We start from the raw sequence: 20,754 nt of genomic DNA, 5'->3' as shown, positions 1-20,754 counted from the left end.
CACTCATAATGAAGATCTGAACATCTTCAGCTCTGCTTTCTTTCTTTTTTTCCGTGCCGCTGTCTCCAAACAATACATCATAGCAGGTCTCACTACCATCTTGTAATCCTTCCCTTTCTCTCTTGCTGCTATCCCTCTGTCACAAATAAACACTGAAAACGACCTACAGTATATTAAGTACATTTCTAAACATAATTGTTCAATCCATAAAAAAAAATCCATAAAAAAATCTGCATGAAACTGAAGAGATTTCCACATCAGTGCACTTAACACCCACAACCTAGGCTGAGAGAAGCTGAGCTGTCAACTGTCAAGGTGGTGTGGGAAGATGCACTGATGTGGAAATCTCAATCAAATGTCCAGTGTGGATGTGGAGGCACCATCTGGCAAAATGCCTGCTCCAAGAGCAGTAGATCTTTGGTCAGGATCCAAATTAGTCAGATGCCACTCCTCTATTTCTGGCTGTAAAGTTGCTGGTACCTGTCTCAATGGTGGACGCCAAAAGTGAAGGGAGCAGGGGAAGCAATCGAGTTCTCTCTCCTCTTCCCTTGGTTTGTTTCTTGGATTCTGGAGCCAGCTGACTAGTATCTGCAGTGAAGTAAATGCTGTGGGGCTGTCTTGGTTGACAAATCTCTGCTGCATTGTGTGGAGGTCAGGGACAGTCCCCTCTGGATTGGCAAACTGGGATGGTGGTCCCATGGGTAACTAGGGGAATGACATTCCTTGGCCTGTGGAAGTCTTTGCCCCAGTACTAGAGAGGAGACTCCACCTGTTTTTTGGCCTAGCCATAGAAGAGCATATCAAGTCTTTACCTGCGATAAGATACTTCAGGGTGAATGGGAATTTTTCCAACAACTCTACATGCATCATTTGAAATTGGGGAAATTGTTTCCCAACCAGGTCGGGGAAAATTATTAATTAATAAAATAAACAGAACGCATCATGTTATTCCAACATCATGTAACTTTAATCCACACCTCCCATTATATTACAACACAAATCTATTTTACAAAGCCCAGATAGGAGCTAAGAAAAACACATAACGAGGTGAATGTGTGAACTACGCAGGAAGCCAAAGCTAAAAATCTAGTGAGAATATGCAAAGCAAAGGTGTTGTAAAAGAATTCAAGCTGCTGTTACCATCTGGATCTAGCTAAGATAAAATGACGCATGTTTTGGTTTCACCCTGATAATGATTTTATTCAAAGTGAAATATCAGAATTAAGTCATGTGAAGGTCAATTAAAACATAAATTAATGGAATAAAAGCTTGTTTTGTTCTACCAATGAATAACAACAGTTTTTAATTATGTCATAACTGTGTGAAGGTTTCATTTTAACAATTCATGGAGGAGTGTAAAAAAAACAAGCAAACGTGTGTAGCCCTCTATCAGACTACATTGAAACCACTGTTGCAAACATTACATTAAGCGGGTTTGTTCCAGTCACGAGTCAGCCTGCTAAGGTTAGTGCTTGTGAAAACTAACAGGGGATGAGCACTGCAGTGTTAGACGGGCCTCATCAACTCATCAAAGTGAAACATTACGAATGGGTTAATGTGTAAAGATTAATATATCCACAAATGTATATTTCTTCCATTTCTCCAATAAAAACCGAGCAATTCTAATCAATGACTAGAAAAAAAACAAATTGACCATCTGAGGAGGAGAAGAGTGCACAGGTTGTGCTCCTTCTGTTGCTCAAATGAAGGAAGGAGGCTGCATTTCACCTGCTTTGGAAAGTCACCCTTACTAGTAAAGACATACCATGTGAGAAATGTGGGCGCTCACAGACAGCCTCTGAAACGGGAGGCAGCCAGAGGAAATGAGCTCAATTCAGTTCAATTTTATTTATATAGCGCCAGATCATAACAACAGTCGCCTCAAGGCTATACTACTTTATATTTGAATTATGTAAAATATGCAGTGCTCATTGTAACAGGTTTATACATTTTATCTGAGTTGTCAATAAAATTTGTAGCACCTAAAATGACAATAAGAGCTTTCATGTCATCCCCGACCCTCTAGTGCAGGAGTGGGGGAACTCCAGGCCTCGAGAGCCGTGTCCTGCAGGTTTTAGATGTATTCTTGATCCAACACATGATTTAAATGGCTAAATTACCTCCTCAACATGTCTTGAAGTTCTCCAGAGGCCACTTCCAGAGGTAGTGAACTAATCATTTTATTCAGGTGTGTTGACCTAGGCTGATATCTAAAACCTGCAGGACATAGGCCCCCTGAGGCCTGGAGTTCCCCCACCCCTGCTTGAGTGCATCACCTTCCCTCAACAACAACAGTCCATCTTTGACCAGCCATGACATGACACATGGAGATTAGAAAACATGATATCTATTCACAGAAGGTTACACATCTGTTCTGTTCCTGAGTAAATGCTACCTGGGAGTGAGATAGGGCAGCACTACAAAAAAGAAAAAACACAAGAGGGCTTCCCTAGCTGACTTGAGATCAGTGATCACGTGTTTACAGTGAAACAGTCTGAAGGGGAAAACAGAGAGAGAGGTGATCCTGGAACAGGGGAAGCAATCGAGTTCTCTCTCTCCTCTTCCCTCTTCTTCCAAGGTCCAGAGGTTTTCAAGTCGAGACAAAACTAGAGAACACGAGCTCACTTGACTGATTGTGGCGCCACAGCTGGGTTTCACCCCAACATGCTGATCCCACGTCAGCAAAGAGCTCTTTACCGCTGTGAATTGTAGCTAACCTTGGGTATTTACAGACCTTGGCAGGGTGTCAGCATTCAGGAAGGTAGACTTGGGGGGGTTAAATGTCAGACGTAGAAAAGCCGTACCCTGGAAGTACTGACATGCAGGTCATCGTCGAAGAACTTGGTCTCTATGATAACATTACCACTAGAAAACAAAGACAAGTGTCAGCCTTTAGTAAAAGTGAAACATAACAGAAAATTCACTACAACAGGGCAAAAGATACATGAATGCTGCGCAACTTTGTACAGCTGTGACTGGTAGAATAAAAGGAAACTAAATGTGGGACTTGACTTTAATTATGATTAGCCTGCGCTTCCCAAGTCATCTGTTTAAAGACGACCTCCGGGCGCACTGAAAGAAGAATGTAGGGCTGCTGAACGACACTTTGTGCGGTTTGAAGCTCAGCGACTGGATCTTTTATGATTCAGTCGCTGAAAATCCACAAGGCGTCTACGTGCAAATGTTCAGATCATCAGAATAAAATGCAGGTATGTAAATATATTTCAGCCAAGAACATAAGACCACTTGTGTGTTGATGTACACTTTGTATCGCTATGGAAGCAGGCCTGATGTAGCTCAAGGCCAGATAAAAGCCTAGCACAGCTCTATGGCATTAAAACAGAGACGGTCCAAGTACAGAAACACAAAGTACAGGAAACATCTGAGCAGAGACTCACGTTAAAACATTGGCTGGCATCATCTGGGACTCTGGAGCCGCTTCTATCAGAGACTGCCATGTGTTGGTGGAGTTGGGGATAACGAAACCAAACTCAAAGAACCACTCTGGACAGAGAGACAGAGGGCTCAATGCTGCTGCTCTAGCACACACTATCATTGCTATTACTATACCACCATGGCCTAGATATTAGTTCACAGACATTTCTCTTCTCAGGTGGAAAACAGCAGCACAAACATGTTATGTGGGTGTGGATTGTGTGTTTTCTCTCTGGAACTGTGCAGCAGGGTGTCAGGGGGATTACTGTACTGCAAACACAGTGAAACAGGGAAGTGACGACAATGCACAACAGGTTCCAGGGCTGTGAGCTGTCTGTTCTTCTCAAACCGCCTTCTAGTAACCCTGCACAGGTTTTCCTTCTTTCAGATTTCAACTTGCTTGATTATAGAATCTTATAATTAATTTGCTAATGAATTCACAAAAATACATTTTTATTTGATTTTAATTCTGAGCATTTTATCATTTTTGTTTTTTTCATAATACTATGTAGCAACGGTATTCATTGGTTAACCTTCCTAAGACTACCAGGCCTTCATTTGTCCCTACACATGGTCAAAACAACAAAAAGCTGTTAGCCTCCTAGTAAACGCACCTATAGTATCAATTTCAAAATTGTCTTTTTCTCAAGTTCTCACATTCACAAGATTTTCAAAAAAAAAAAACAAAAAACTGACCAAGTCCAAGTCATTGAGATTTGAACTTGTCTGAGATTTTTAGTAGACACAGCTATGGTATCGATGCAAAGTTTCTTTTTTGCCTTGTTCTTGAGTTCTTGCATTCACAAACCTGGGTGACCTCTCACCCGCCCACCGTGGTGACGACATAACGCAGTCAGCCGATTACAGCTGAGGGGTCGAGGTTAAGTGATGATGCTATGTGAAAGGGAGGTTTACTTCAAACATGTTAACATCTTCAAATAGCATTTCACTGCTCACTCTGTGGGTAGTAATCACTTTTAAGGGAATAATATTGTATTTTGTATATATTCATTTTGGTCTTTGTTTTTTTTTAAACAAATTTTAAACACATTTTAATAAACTTGACATAATTTGGAGTAAAATAGGTTTAATCTTACACTGACTATATTATATGAGACAGATAAGATATGGATAACATATAGCACTTTTCCAGCAGTACCTAGTCGACTCCGTTTTTAACATGTTCAGTTAGCTACTGGTCCCTGTACCACATGTGGATAAGAGGATGTCTGTAGAACCAGACAGGAACATGCAGGGCTCCATTCATGTGGAAACGAACACTGATCTGTCAGTTTTCACATATTACCTTCTAAACACTGTCCTTTGAAGAAAACTTTCTGCTCCAGTCTGAACTTCTCCAGCTTCTCTGAGGAAGAAAAGTTGAGCTCTCTGGACACTGCTTTACACTTCAGGATCTTCTTTGGGACACGAGCTGAAGAGACAGATATGCCGTATATAATTAACTCTGCTTACAAGAGCTAGGTACGTAACACCAGCATTCAGTGTTTTCATTTGTGGGCCCAGGACCTAAGACTTTATAGACATAATTATACAGGCTACAGGTCAGCATGTAGGATCAGATCAAATCTGTCAAGGCAACTGACCCCTCGTCTGCCCTCCCTGTGCATTCATGCACCTTGTAGAACAGAGTGTATCGTGGAAGAAGTGGCGGATAAAGATGGAAAAAAGCAAACAAAAGTAGCAAAGTGGAGCTGAAAAGCTAAGACAGAAATGGTAAATGGACTGGTTCTCTTTTCTACTCTACTGGGGCACTCGGAGCACTTTACATAACATGCTTCATTCACTTGTTCACATCCATTCATACAAGAACGTTTTCCATGCTTATGTGCTTCCATCCAACATCCACACTTCGACGAATTGTTAGCATCTTGTCCAATGATACTATGGCATCCAAACCAGAACAGGCAGGGATTGAACCACTAACCATCTAATTAGCACGACCGCTCTAGTTCCTGAGCTATAGCCACTCTGATACAAGAAATGGAAGCAGCAAACTGTGTGAAATTAAGCGACATGTTAGTTGTTAGGGCTGCTGCTACACTGACAGCTGTAGTCCTAGCAACAACTAGTAACCAGCCTTTGCAGTCACAGGAGGCTGCTGCTGCTCACACTTGCTGTGGAGAAGTGCAGGAGGAGAGACCGCAGGCCCAAGAACAGCGCGAGAACGACAGGAAGGTGTAATTACTATGGTTTAAAAAACTGATGGAGGGATATGACGGGGAAGGGAGAGAGTGAAGAATAATGAATGGCTGATTTGCTGTCCACTAACAGACAAAGTTTAGCTTTTTACTGTCACTAAAAAAAAAAAAGTTGCATAACCCATTGATCATTATTTCACTTCAGTAACTGAATTATCAGGTTGAATGGAAACCGAGAACAATTGTGAGTGTAACAAATTGATTAGGCTCCTCAGATTTGCGGGAAAATCTGTGATGACAATGGAATTCATAAAAGACTCCCTGCTGTCAGTGCGATATCGTGCTGTCAAGTAACTTCTTGAACAATAATGGACAAACACATTTTTTCTGCTTGGTCGTCCTGTGTTTTACATTATTTGAAGGCACAATGCCACAAAACATTTTATGATGGATGTGATGACTCCACTCCTGTTTACCTGCAACAGTCGATCCTGATAAACAGTCATTTCCGACCTTATCTGTCATTTACAAAAGAACACATTTATTGTTTGTGCTGCACACAATTTTCACTGGAAGAGTGAAACCAATTTCTTCCAATGTTAACTAGAGGCTGGTTTCTACAACAGGATGATTGAAAACCGCAAAATCACTTTTGGTAACATTAAAAGGTCAATCTGGTGTTTTTTGAGTGGCCCTCACAAACGCCTCTTCAACATTATAATTTTTAAACTTAAAATGATGTGAAAAAACGACTTTGTCTAAATATACAGCCTCTAAATAAACAGAGAGAAGGATACTGCATATATAGAACAATCAGTATTAGCTGACAATGTTGGCTTATGAGATGAGTGGGTTTTATTATGAATTAGTGGGTAAACCATCTGATAAACAGGTCTTGAAGATTTGTATTTAGTTGTTCTCTCACAACAGATATGACTTGAGAGTGTCAAAAGCGCAGACATACCTTCGTGCTCTACTCCCGGTACAGAGAGGTCCTCCGTTCCCTGCCACAGCACTTTGCCCGTCTCTGCATCCCGAAGATTCATCCAGTTTCTAGCAGGAAACAGTTAAGTAACAGTGTCCTAACCAAAGTGAACGCACCACTCAAATACACACCGGTAGACTTACTGGGAATTTCTGCTGCAGTGGGAGATCTACAAAGCAGCTATGCTGTAACCTAGCGTGTACCTGACCTACACCTCCCTGTAAAGTCCCTACATGTCAGGTCAGCGCAGTGAGACTTTTCAACATGCATATTTTCAGGCTCTTTCCCTGTCGTGTTACCCCATTGCCAACTTTTTCAAGTGTTTGCTGCCAAATTCAAAATATTTGAAATTTTGTATTCGTATCATTTCCAATTAAAGATGATCTTTTCCCAACAAACAGCGTGTACTGTGAATAAAAATTATGGATCTGGATACTTCTACAACTGGTGTTTTCAAAAGGGACATGCTGCACTGGAGACATCAGCCAAAAACCAGTAGAAGCTTACGTGAAGGAAGTGAAGCTGTTCTTAATGCGCCATGCCCTCACTTAATTCCAATCAAAGCAAAATGAAAACTGGCAGGATATCTGGTGAAGAAACACAACCTCTGATCAGCTCAACAATATTACTGCAACAACAGCAGTACTACAACTTAACACTGGTCAGCCATTAACACCAAAGCATGGTACCCTGGAACAAGTATTCCCTCAGACTTCATGAAGCCTGCATGCTGAATTTCCTACTGTAGTACAGAAGTGCTGACTGCTCACGTTAGAAACAACAGGAGGACAACAGCACAAACCCACAGAACAACCTTAAAACCATCAGAGTACAGATTTAAATTCTCAAGCACTGATGGCTGGAACATGTTGAAAATGATGACGTTACAACTTTTTTTGACAGTGTGTCAAAACACAGGTGAAAAGCAGACCTTTAATACGCTACTATTATTATGAACAGTCATCTATCATACACTGTAATATGACCTTTGAAAATTTTCTCATAATGCACTTTCAACCTATGGTAGCTACAATTAAACCCCGCCCCCACAATAATCAGAAGAGGCTGGATGGATAAATTGATGATGAACAAAAAGCAATAATTTTATATGTAACCTAACCAATAGAATTCTGGAGTCATTTTTGACCAGGATATGTCCTTCAATGCACACAGTAAACAAATATGTAGGACTGCTTTCTTCCATTTGCGCAATATCTCTAAAATCAGAAACATCATCTCTCAGAGTGACGCTGAAAAACTAGTTTGTGCATTTATTACTTCTAGGCTGGACTAATGTAATTTGTTATTATCAGGGTGTTCTCAAAACACCTTAAAAAGCCTTCAGTTGATCCAAAATGCTGCAGCAAGAGCACTGACAGGGACTAGAAAGAGAGAGCATATTTCTCCTGCATTGGCTTCCCTGCATTGGCTTCCTGTTAAATCCAGAATTGAAGTTGAAGTCCTGCTCCTCACATATAAGGTCTTAAATAATCAGGCCCCATCTTATCTTAATGACCTTGTAGTACCATATCACCCTATTAGAGCACTTCGCTGTCGCACTGCAGGCCTACTTGTTCTTCCTAGAGTATTTAAAAGTAGAATGGGAGGCTTTTTTCAGTTTTCAGGCCCCTCTTCTGTGGAACCAGCTTCCAGTTTGGATTCAGGAGACAGACACGATCTCTATGTTTAAGATTAGGCTTAAAACTTTCCTTTTTGCTAAAACATATAGTTAGGGCTGGACCAGGTGACCCTGAATCCTCCCTTAGTTATGCTGCAATAGGTGTAGACTGCTGGGGATTCCCATGATGCATTGAGTGTTTCTTCTCCAGTCGCTTTTCTCACTCACTATGTGTTAATAGACCTCTCTGCACTGAATTATACTCATTATTAATCTCTGGCCCCCTCCACCGCATGTCTTTTGTCCCGTCTTCCTCCCCTAACGCCAAACAGTTGCAGCAGATGTCCGCCCCTCCGGGAGTTTTTCCTTCCCACTGTCGCCGAAGTGCTTGCTCATAGGGTTATGATTGTTGGGTTTTTCTCTGTATGTATTATTGTAGGGTCTACCTGACAATATAAAGCGTCTTGAGGTGACTGTTGTTGTGATTTGGCGCTGTATAAATAAAATTGTCCTCCATCCTTACTCCTGTATCTCCTCCATCTTCTCAACACTCTTTTCACTCATTACTCGATTTCCATCTTTATGTTTAGAGATTGAAAGGCTGCTGCACAATCTTTTCAGCGTGATCTCTCTGCAAGTCCTTTGTCCTTCCTTAGTCTCCAGCTTCACAAACTCACTATGAGCCTTTGCCACCTCTTTCTTTGCTGTAAACCTCTCAGTACACCTGTCTATTTTCTTCATCTCTGTGACTATCACACTTTTTCTTTGCCAACCTCATTCTTTGAATATTTTCATGTACTTCGTCATTCCATTACCAAGTATCTTTATACTCTTTCTTAAATACAAGGGATATGTCAAACACCTTCTTGACAGGTTCTCTCACCACTTCAGCTGTACATTCCCAGTCATCTGATAACTTCCCAACAAACCCCACAGCCTGTCCCAGCTCCTTCCTGAACTCTGAGCAACATGCTTCCTTCTTCAACTTTCACCATTTAATCCTTGACTCGCTTCCTCTTCTTAATTTCTAAAATCATCCTACCAACTACCATCAGATGCTGCTTAGCTACATTCTCCCTTGACACCACCCTGGAGTCTCATATGTCTTTCAGACTGCACTCAGGGTGAACATAAGGTGACCTTATGCCACCCTATGTTCCTCTCTTTTCTTGTATGTTTGACAGTCCTTTCCATCCTTTTTGCAAAATCCACTGCCACGTAATTTTCCACATTTCCTCCCCAACACCATCACCTCTGTTCCCATAACCTACATTACACTGAAATTAACAACTCCCACCCGCCATAGGGACACTCTGCACTGACAACCGTTAACGTCACATCTTCAATTTCCATCATCAAACTCATGATCCCACCTCACTCCCTCTTCATCCCCATAACACTGTTCACATCCTCTTCCTTAAAAATTACCCCCACGCCGCTTCACTTCCAATCTAAACCATGGTAGAATAGTTTGAATCCACCTTGAGTGCTTCCCTTGCTTGTTAATGAGCCCCCAGTGAAAAGCTGCTGCCTCCTGCACACACAATATATCAACCTTCCTTCTCTCCGTATCACCCAGCTCTCTCCTTTTACCAGTCGGAGTCCCTACATGTAGAGTTCCTACTCACACTTCTGCATTCATGCCTTTCCTTCTCTCTTACCAATGCCTAAAACACCTTCCCCTTCTCCTCTGTCTTCATCTTCAGACAACAGTAGCACAGTTTCCACCAGCAGCCTGTTGGCCAACCCCCCAGAGGAATGAAAGTCGTCATATTATGGGCTTATTCATTAGTCATCTGTGAATAGTGTAATGAATAGTGGATTTCTTATACTGTTTTCGAATTTGCTTGAAGAACACAGTTCTACAAATGTGTAAGCTTTATGTCACAGATGTCCTTAATTGCCAAAGTTACTTTTCTATGTTTCTATAATTGCTATTATAATTTTCAAATTTATTGGATATAAGTACAACATGTTATTATTTTGATTAAGATGCCAAATCAGTTATTTACTTCCATTTTTGAACTGAAAAGGTAGTTTTAGTGGTCACATGTTTATGTGATTAGTAATTCATTTCTGACCTCCCAGAGAAGTCCACTCAATCTTCACTACAGTGAATACAGTCATTTATAGTTTGGAAAAAGGTTTTTGGCCCATTTGTAAAATATTTGTTATCTGTTGAGCCCTGTACATGGTGGCTGTGTGGCTTTTGTCCAAACAGTGTATATAAGAGACTGAGTGGACTTTCACATACCCTCCCTGTGGTTGGGTCTGTGCACAGTTGTCTCCACAGCCACTCCACTTGAAGGGCACCAAATGTACATACCTCCTCCAAGCTAAGTGTCTGCAGTTGACAGCTGTCCGTGGCTGAGTCTGCAAGGGAGTATAATCCCAGCCGTATGGGTCAGATCCCACTGACAGCACAACTCCATTACCTCTACTAGCCCCTCCCCCTTCCTTTGGCTTTCTAGTAAAGTATGCTGAGTTGAACAGTTTCACTAATCCCTCCATGCATAACCAGATCTACACCATCCAGAAGAATCCTCTTTACACACTACCAAAACAAAAAAAAAGGCTCAGAAAATAAAAACCATCACCTCCACAAATGCTTTACACCCAATAATGTATGCCCTTATTCAATTTACTTCCAATCACTTTCTCACAGTCTAAAACCCATACACACTTCAGCTCCAATAACATCATACAAAATTATACCATAGCCTCCTGTGGGTCTGCTGCAGGTTGTGTGTGTGTGTGTGTGTGTGTGTGTGTGTGTGTGTGTGTGTGTGTGTGTGTGTGTGTGTGTGTGTGTGTGTGTGTGTGTGTGTGTAAATCACCAGGGTGCCTGCACAGACCCGTCAGAACATCGTTAATGAGCCCCCAGTGAAAAGCTGCTGTCACATTTTAGTCTGCATTTATTTTTTTAAAGACATGTTAATGGCTCCAAGTACTGGCAACTTCCTAACCCCAACATTTATACAACTACTGACCTTTAAGCCATTTACACCAGAATTCAATAAGATTTGATTGTGGAGCTGCCAAAATAGCTTTTATAGTATTACATGTTAGGATAAACAAAGAATACAATTTTGATGTCCATTTATTTTGAGGTGATGTTCACAGCACATAACTGCAATTTTAGGAAACGGAGAGAACTTTTCTCTTTGCTTGAGGTTTTACCATCAATTACATTAGCTGCTTATATTTTGCCTTTAATTTACAACTAGTAAACCATAAAAAGAAGATGAATAGTGTTTTGAGCTGGCATACAGTTAAAACAAAGGTCATTATTTTACTTTTTTGATATCTAGAAAGATATCAAAAGATTGAAAAGCCAGCTGGAAACACTGAAGTACCAAACACTGAAGTACCAAACAGCGGTCTTTGTGCTAAAGCACAAAGACCGCTGTGTAGCTCTTTTAGTTGTCAGTCTCTCACAGCAGCTTGCTGAAATCTGACTAATCCTTCTAGAAGACTTCCTTCCAGTTCCAAGGTGTCTGAAGGGGTTTCGTAAGAACATCCTGGCCATTTAAAATCATCACATTTCACCATTTACAAATCTGATGACTACTCAGTATGGGACAAAGTGACATAACTTCACAAACACTACTTTAGTATTATATTAGTTAAACAGGGCTGTTGTCATATTGGACTTTATCTGTGTTACCATTACACTAAAGAAGGGAAAAAGAAAATTCTCTTTAGCCCATTTCAATAAGGACAGAAGGCAGTAAAGCTCCATTCCACTAAATCATGGGTTTAACCATTACCACAGTGCATCAAGAAGTCTGACCAAACAGTTAAAGGCATGCAGTAAAAGTGCTGTAGAAATGTGTGTGAATGTATAAATCAAGCCTGCAGTAAAAAGTGCTCACATAAAGCTGGTTCTTAACTGGTCAAGTTAACCCAGGATGTTCTAGTGTAGCTTCAAGCTAATTTACATGAAAGGGTGACACTGGCACAGACCATTAACCATTAAGCACACAATCCCCCCCCCCCCCTTTCTTTTCTGTAGACTTTTTCTATAGTAAGATTTCTAATCTGGACATGCTTTTCAGTTTTTATGTTTTCTGAGCATCAGAAATGAAGTGTATTTGTTTAATTCTGTGCGACACAGGTTATAACATAGTTTTACTCGTGTGTTTGAGTGCTTCTAGGCATGTCCTTCTATTTTACAAGTGTTTTAATGATTGTGAACTGACTCGCGCTGAGTTCTTATAAGATATAGGCAACGTAAACATCAGATGTGTGCTTGAAACACCTCCTTAGCTTCTGCTTCATGCTTATGTTACAGCATGTGTACACAAGGTGTAACCCCTAAAAATAAGTCTACAATGATAACCTACACATAAGAGACTATTGTGATACTACTCTACCGCACTTTTACTGCATGACTTTAATCACTTTGTCTTTTTTTTTTTTTCCCTTGGCTAAAAAACAAACAAAACACCAGCTTCAGGTTTAGTTTACAGACTGATGTTCTGACATTTGTCTTTCAAACTGGATGCTACAACTCAGAATTAATGAATCAATCAATGACATGTTGAGCTGCATCAAGCTTAAAGAGACTCCATTTACCTACCTAAATGACTGAGGTAACTTATGCTGAACACTTATCCTGCACAGCATCTCCTATTCTCTAATCACAAATCTGTTGCTCGGTCACTTTCTCAGACATGTGCTGGATGAGCGCTAACAGGCACACCAAAGAGGAATAAAATTGACTCACTACATGAGTACACATTTAACAGGTCATACTGCAATCTCCAATGTTGCTCTGGTGGTTAGCATACAAATCCAGAATAGCTGCGTGGAATCAAGTCTGCCATCATCACACAGAGAGGCGCACCTGGGTTTCAACTTCCAGCATTACGGAACCATACAGCAGTCAGACTATGCTCAACGCGAGTCACATACCTGTGAGGCGCTTAATAATAGTTACAGGAGGCACAACAGTTACTTCTCAGCTACCTGAGCAAAATCTCATCCTCATCATGTGCCACAGGTACTACAACTGCAGGCGAATTCACCCTCATGTGGAAGCTCATGTGAGCCCACAGGTCGTCATTCAATGAGCTGCTGTTGTGTCCGTTCAGACACTGGAACACAGCAACTATACAACTCCGTGCGCAGAGACTGTGGCAGGTTAGCTTTAGCAACTAAGCTTGTTGTACAACAACATCCATCCTGCTAATGTGGCTGCTGCATCCTGTCCTATGCCTTTACCCAGACAGCTAGCTATTTAGCTCACTGCTGTGTTTCTAACATTCGCGCAACACAAACAGGAAAAAGGATACAGTTTGAAGCCCTTCAAAATTTCCTTGGCCCTGTCTTCGTCTGAAGACATGTCCGAAATGGTTTGTTTTCGCTCCTTACAGATAACCTAGACTTTTCTGAAAAAAGACGGCTGCTGTTCACGTTAGCTTAACTACTTGGCTAACTACTAGTCAGAATTCACCTGAAATAACGTTCACTACTCTGCTGGACTGCAGGCTAAATCTGATCCGATAATGCAATCAGCTAAATATACCCAGCTAGCAAACGGGCTGCACACAGCCTAACCAGTGAAACGCAAGGGAACCACTATCAGCCAATCACAGGGAGAATAGCGAGCAAGGGCGGGACTAAAACGGATAAAGACGCGTCACCAGTGGCAACGCCACACACAAAGTAGTACATCATTATTGCGCTGTCTGTGTGCTTACTTCTTTTATCATTTAAGCACTCACTCTCCTAAAACGCAAAACTAGGCGTGTGTTCAAATTCAGGGGCTGCCCTTAAAGACCGGAAGTGAGCGGCTGTTAAGCTGGACCGTGTCCCCTACGACGCTCGGCTCTTGTTGCTTAGCAACCGCGACAGTAGACGCTGCATCCGTGATGGACGACCGAAATGGAGAAAATCTTTAATTTATGTCATTTATTTTACTTTTATTGGAGCAAAATTGTATTGTTTCGTGTAATGTATGTGAGAACACCACAGCCGTGCGCGGACTCCCTTTAGCCAACAGTAATGTTAACTTTAGCAAGTAAACTAGTTAGCTATAGTGTAGCTCAAGACACTCATTTCACTCATTTAATTTTGACGGTGCAAAAAATAATAGGTCTTATATTATACATATTTTATTATATATCCTGTACTTACATCAAAACGTAGCTCAGAGATAGAATTTAACTCAGTTGTCCTAAATGTTACATTTCAGTTCAAATTCAGGGTATTTAGTTCTAATTCGTATTATTTTAAACCTGTATGACTGTGTCACAAATAATTATATACTGCGACCCCTACAACTGTCTGAAAGCTTTAGTTATATTGAAGGGCAATATCCCTTAGTGACAGCTAGAAATATGTGATCCTTTTGTAGGTTTTAAATAAAATGCAAGGTAAACGGATGTAGTAAATATTCTTTTATTGGATGAGAAAATTGTGCAGTATAATTCTCTTAAGTTGTTAAAGACGGCTGGAAACTGTGGTTTGCACGCAGAATCCAAACAGGGCTGTCCTTCTCCAGGACCAAACAATACTAAAAACAGACATGTTCATTGTTGGTGGCAAATCTGTGTGTGCATACAATTTTACACAGTACGACTGCACCAGGCTTATGTAGAAGTTTTGAGCACCCCTTATATCTTTATAATTTGCATGGAAAATGGGAGATGGGTGCAGCAATTTACCATTTTTGCAGATGCTAAATCTTTTGATACTTATCTGGATTCATAATTTCATCGATTTTAACAAGATCTCCAACACCACTGGCTGAAATGCAGCCCCAACCATGAGAGAGCCTCCACCGTTTTTAACAGATGCAGGCTGTAAATTTTTTAATTTGGATCCATCACTCCATTGGGCCAGTTGCCACGGATTTTCAGTCCAGTTCTTGTGTAATGTGGCATACTTCAGGCTTTTGTTTACCTTTCTTAACAATGACTTCTTGAAAGCAACCCTTCCACTGAGACCATTTCTGATGAGGCTTCAGTGAACAGTACATGGATCAGCTGAAGGTGGAGATGCATCTCTCAGGTTCGAACCTGACTGAACCTCCTCAAATTATTTTTCTCTGCACGTGATCAGTTAGCGGTTTACAACTACACTTTCAAGAATTTTTGAAATAAAAGGAAGGTTGGAGATTGACCTATAATGTGCCAATACAGCTGGGTCAAGTGATGGCATTTTAAGTAACGGTTTGTCTACTAAGGTCTGTGGTGCATAGCCAATTAACAGAGATGGAGATGATCAGCATTATTGAATTCACCTGTGAGTGCTAATTTTAGCACGACTGGTGTATGTGTCGCGTTTTGTAGTACTGATCACTCAAATTCTGTAAGACTACAAGCCATACATCAAAACCATGCAAACTCATCAAAGAACAGCCCAGTTGGGATGTGAACCACAAACCCCTCACTGAGGCAACAGTGGTAACCACTGAACTTCCACACCTCAAGTTTCTCCATTTAAATTTGTGAACTCATTTAAAATTTGGAAGTGGCTTGAGTGTGACCGTGTGTGAGACAGAATAAAGTGCTGGAGAATACTCAGCTGATTAAGCATTTTCACACACATGCCAAAGCTTCATGCTCCTTTCAAACAGAAAAGAATGGGCACAAGTCACCATTCTAAAATTTATTTTATACTTAAAGTACACATTTCTATACAAAAATGTATATGCTTTATTTCTGCTGCAGCGGTAATTTTACAAGTTCTTTGGTGATATTCATTCCTTTAGCCACAGTAGGCTAATCTACAGTCTGGTCTAAAGCCAAGCAGCATGTTATGTCTATATTTTGAGATTTCTACAAACATCTTCAGGTGTGCTGACGACCGAGATGGTTGCAGCAACATAAACAGATCTGATGAATGGTGACAAAGCAAAAAGAGAAAGACGAGGCTGGAATGTAGTTTCATGTTTTATTAAATGACTTTTACTCCTTCTTGGCAGCAGCCTTTCTCATGGCAGCCAGTACGTTGCTCAGCTCTTCTCTCTTTCTCTTGGCCCGAATGTGAGTGCCGATCTGTGAGGGGAAAAACAGTATAGAAATATTAGAAGAGCTCTGAGCTTTTCTGTTGTCCAGTCAGTGCATAAAAATCCTATCCAACAAACGATCACAAAAAAGCTCAAGTCCTTATAAATGGCCAACACATTACAGATGGCTCATTATAAAACTACCTCACTGAAATTGTGAGAATGCACACATCTCAACTCATAGTTAGCAGTTGGAAGGCTGTGTAACATGGAAAATTATGAGTATAACCTCCAAATCACAAAACATGGTACTGATAACCTCAGTAAATAAACATGTTATGAAAACTGAGCTCATTTTGAATGTGATCGCAGCCACAAATCAGAAATAAGTTGGCGCAGGGTCACATGCAGCACTGTGTAGCATCCCCTCTTCTTCTAACAACAACCCACAAGTCCACCAGAGCAGCTGCGGGACTTGTGGAAGAGGAATGTTAGAAGATTCTTCTTCTCTGTTAGAGGATTCCAGCTGCTCAGCAGTTCTGACCCTGCTTTGTCCTGTTTTTGGTGCAAACTGCCACTTCCAAAGGTGCCGATTTTGATTAATATGACCTCAGCAGTTTTCCACTTTGCCTCAGTCTATCTTAAACTGGCTTTGGTCCAGAGAAGACAGCGGTGTCTATGGATCACGCTCCCATGTGGCTGCCTCTTTGCATGACAGAGCTCCAACCTGCATCTGTGGAGGGCACGCTGATCCTGAGCCCATGCACTGATTTCCACCACACAATCATGCCCGTTTTAAGGGACTGGTGATGCAGATATCCAACAATGATGATATTATGAACTACAGATGATGAATTACTCAAAGTCTTCACATGTTTACATTCAGAAACATTCTGAAAAACAATTTGTAGACGCAGTTTTCTGCAGAACGGTGAACCTCTGCCTCTCTAAGATGCTCTTTTAGACCCCTTCATGTGACTCACATGTTGCCAATAAACCTAAGTGGCTGCTAAATGTTCCTCCAGCTCTTTCTTTTTAGTACCACTTTTTCAGCTTGACCCTGTTCGAATGTTCTGATACCTGCTGCTGCCATCGAGTCAAAATGAGCTCAGTTTTCTTAACATGGTACAATAATTCAGTTTAAACATAGAGCTGGGCGATAGAACGATAACGATATGTATTGCGAAATAACTTTTTCTCGATAGAAAAGTTAAACTATTGCGATAGACCTCACCGCTCGTCCTCTTAAAAAAAAAAAAAAGAAGAAGAAGAACAGCCAATCCAAATTAAGTAGCGCAGAGCCAAACCAATCACAGCCGCAGCGTCACGTCACGTGACTTGTTACGTACAGCACAAGTGCCAAGCCGCACATGTGTATTTGTTTGGGAAGCAGCCGGCCGCCGTGCCGCCCGGGTAATGGAGGGACTAGAGTGCCGACTAGAGAAAAATCAACCGAGCGTGACCGAAGGTTACCGAAGAGAAAACAGATGATGGTTCCAATGCCGGAGAGATTGTCGAACGGAAGAGCCGCAGAAGTTCCGTAGTGTGAAGGTATTTCGGCTATTTCAAGTCTGACAAAAAACAGAGTAGCGTGCACTGTAAATTGTGCCGAAAGCAAGTCTGGAAATACAATAAACTGGTGCATGCTCAATGTCTGACTGGAAGCACTAATTCGTCATTCGGCTTTTGTCAGACTAAAGTAACTGTTAAAACTGTTTGAAAAGCTCAGCTATACAACAAGGAGAGATTGAGAATTTCCTTTTAGTTCTCAGTTCATTTGATATTGACAAAAGTTAGTCAATCTTGTCTGTTCTTCTGTAAAACAAACTAAGATTTATTTTTAGAATTAATATTTTGTTTCTAAGTGGAATTGACAATTTAGTCTGTTTCGTTTGTTCTATTTTGAAACTTAAACGCTTTAGCGGCTGCCTTTTGTGTAGTTTGCAATATTTGCCTTTATTTATCTGAAAAAGTCTCATGTTCCTTAAGTACATCTACCCTGTTGAACTTATTATGGGAAATAAATATTTAAATAAAAACAAGCTGCTGATTATTTCACATTTCACTTGTGAGCAACGGCACATTTAAATCTTACAAATATAGTTATTTGGCTTATATCGTGATAGATATCGTTATCGCCTGAAATGAAAAAAAAACAAACAAAAAAACCCCAAAAAATCTTATATCGCCCAGCTCTATTTAAACATGTAATATGTTTTATAAATATTATAAAGATAATACAACATTTGCATAATCTTTATTTACATTTTACAACTTGTCCTCACTTTTGTGGTTTGTAACCGGGCAAACACTACTGTGGTTTAGGCTGGCGAGTGCTTTGACACAAACTCACCCTCTTCTTGATGAACTTGAGGGCTCTCTTGTCCTTGGACACTTTCAGCAGCTCCATGGCTCTCCTCTCATACGGAGCAAACCCACACACTTCACGGATCATATCCCGCACAAACTTGGTGTGTTTGGTCAGACGCTGGGCAGTAAAGACATAAGTACACGTTAAGTCAAAGCATTTAACACCATTGACTATTTGGACATAATGTGATATAGGAATGTTGATGCCTGACAGATTATGCTTATGTGGACTGATTTACACTATGTGTCATCAAACGCTTCAGGTCAAGCCAGTCACAGAGTAAGTACACAAACTACTGTCTGAAGTGCAAATATATTTATCTTAACACTTGTAATATAGTCAAGTCTGTAAAGTCACTCAGCAAGAGATACTCACCCCGCGCCGGCGGCTGTGTTTGGGAGCAGTTACATTTTTGGTGACTGGGTGGCCTTTGTTAAGGCCAACAGCCATAGGATAACGAATAGCCATGTCTGCGGAGGATCACACACAAACATTAAGACAAGTGCAAATGATGAGGCTTTAACTAGCTGCAATCTCACATGATCAACATATCAGAACAACAAATACTTTAGTATGCAATAGCAGGAAGACCAACACCGACAACAGGCTCTTGTCTAAGCTCTATTGTAAGCAGTGATGGGAATAACGGCGTCCATCGCTTTACTTTACTGCAAAGGTAGCTGTAGCTCAGGAAGTCGAGCAAGATGTAAGGTCAGTGGAATCAATTCAACCTCATTAAATAAAAAAAAAAAAAAAGCACTGTGTGATATACACACACACAGACCAATTACTCTCGTTCAATGGATGCGACCTGCAGATTAGACAATAACTGTGTGCAAAAAGAATGTTAGCAGGAGCTTCTGGTTCTTTTGAGCGAGCCATTTGAAACAACACCATAATTTGGTCTCAAAAACATTTCTTACAGTGCTAACAGGACTCCAAATCTCCGTTTAACAACCACAATCTAAACAGGTCAATGTCGGTGGAAGCTTAACCATCACAGTTACACTGAGTGAACGCTGATTACTAAAATGTGCTCTGCTGCAGCCACCTTCAGTAAAAACTCTTGACTTGGACTCGCCATGTAAGACACGCGAGGTAGCCTGGAGCAATCTGCGATTTCATTTCCAATTTTGAGGGTACAAGCGACCTACTGGCGCTGATCCGTCACATCGGGCCGGTAAAGCTTTAGTGTCCACCAGACTGTGCGACAGCTCCCTATGAGCCAGCAGGTCTGCTCGCTGCTTTAGTTTCTCACTACAACAATATTCAGTCTGCGCTCGGACGCACCGATTTCTACGCACTTAGGAACATAAGGAAAACGGACACGGCTGACTAGACGCCACATTTTCTTCAACTTCATATAATACGGTGCTACAATACTGAGCTGAGACGTAAAGTAAGGTTAGTAGTTACTAAACAGTTTCAACAAATCTTCTAAAACTCGACGGATGGCAAAGATTAAAAACGGCTTTTGGCTAAAACTTCTCGACATTAAAATCGTACCTGCTATCTTTGATGGCGGTCAGGCCGGAAGGACTGTTGCGTGAGCTAAACGGGGCAATGAAAGCGCTGACCCGGAAAACGCTTCTGTTACGCTGGCGTGACAGCGCGCCCTGCTGCCCGGGAAGAGAAAGCGTTTTTCATTTTAATGGGGTTTTCTCATTTCACTAATCTGTCTCTGGAATCAGTCTATGTACACTATGTTAAAGGTCGTTTTATTCCTAAAATGCATTTGGAGGTTAGAGGATGGTTAGAGGATGGAGGAGGCTGTGATGATGCACAGCTTTATCCTATGCAAAAGTGTTTCTAATCTTCACCGAGTTTGGTGCATCAGTATATAAAATCTATAGCTCTTAATATTCTAATACAAATACCATTGTTGTTTAGTGAGACTTTTGATTCTTCTTGCCCTAAATGTCTAAATGTTTTTTTCTATATACATTGAAGGAAATAATTATTCCCCCAGAAATCACTGTTGGTGAGTACAGTGAGATGCTTCTTGTAGTTGGTGGAAATGTGAACCAATAGATCCTTTGGGTTTTTTGGCTGCTGACACACAACTTCACACAGACAGACACACAGCTCCTCCTTACTAACAGCTGGATTAGCTAATGCTAATAACACTTAACAAAACGTAAGGAGAAAGTTCAGGGGTCAGCAAAGCTCCTGTTTTCAATAAAGTATTAAACAGTCTTCATGAATGTTAACCTGGCCGACACATATGGT

General features: G+C 41.0%; 2 protein-coding genes across 2 annotated transcripts; both read right to left on the bottom strand.

Moving 5' to 3' along the window:
* Positions 1-943: 943 nt before the first annotated feature.
* On the bottom strand, positions 944-13,768 carry pde6d (phosphodiesterase 6D, cGMP-specific, rod, delta). Its single transcript, XM_004569319.3, has 5 exons — positions 13,495-13,768; positions 6,559-6,647; positions 4,742-4,867; positions 3,399-3,504; positions 944-2,865 (listed from the first exon to the last, which is right to left on the bottom strand). The coding sequence occupies exons 1-5, from the start codon at positions 13,542-13,544 to the stop codon at positions 2,784-2,786; spliced, it is 453 nt and encodes a 150-aa protein (XP_004569376.1). The 5' UTR covers positions 13,545-13,768; the 3' UTR covers positions 944-2,783.
* Positions 13,769-16,085: 2,317 nt separating this feature from the next.
* On the bottom strand, positions 16,086-20,158 carry rpl36 (ribosomal protein L36). Its single transcript, XM_004569321.5, has 4 exons — positions 20,032-20,158; positions 18,901-18,995; positions 18,508-18,642; positions 16,086-16,203 (listed from the first exon to the last, which is right to left on the bottom strand). Exons 2-4 carry the CDS (start codon positions 18,991-18,993, stop codon positions 16,114-16,116), a joined length of 318 nt encoding a protein of 105 aa, XP_004569378.1. The 5' UTR covers positions 18,994-18,995; positions 20,032-20,158; the 3' UTR covers positions 16,086-16,113.
* Between the last annotated feature and the right edge of the window lie 596 nt (positions 20,159-20,754).

Source organism: Maylandia zebra, linkage group LG17, assembly GCF_041146795.1.
Source record: "Maylandia zebra isolate NMK-2024a linkage group LG17, Mzebra_GT3a, whole genome shotgun sequence".
In the NCBI taxonomy this organism is placed as follows: domain Eukaryota; kingdom Metazoa; phylum Chordata; class Actinopteri; order Cichliformes; family Cichlidae; genus Maylandia; species Maylandia zebra.
Note: the sequence above shows the minus strand (reverse complement) of the source record. Positions and strands in the feature narration are given on the sequence as shown.

Coding starts and splice junctions, on each gene's coding strand:
- pde6d (XM_004569319.3), bottom strand. CDS start 13,544: ATGTCTTCAGACGAAGACAGGGCCAAGGAAATTTTGAAGGGCTTCAAA. Junction 6,648..13,494: donor ATTTTGAAGGGCTTCAAACT/GTATCCTTTTTC, acceptor GTTTCCTGCTAG/AAACTGGATGAATCTTCGGG. Junction 2,866..3,398: donor ATGCCAGCCAATGTTTTAAC/GTGAGTCTCTGC, acceptor TTTGTTTTCTAG/TGGTAATGTTATCATAGAGA.
- rpl36 (XM_004569321.5), bottom strand. CDS start 18,993: ATGGCTATTCGTTATCCTATGGCTGTTGGCCTTAACAAAGGCCACCCA. Junction 18,643..18,900: donor AACACAGCCGCCGGCGCGGG/GTGAGTATCTCT, acceptor TTTACTGCCCAG/CGTCTGACCAAACACACCAA. Junction 16,204..18,507: donor TCAAGTTCATCAAGAAGAGG/GTGAGTTTGTGT, acceptor TTCCCCTCACAG/ATCGGCACTCACATTCGGGC.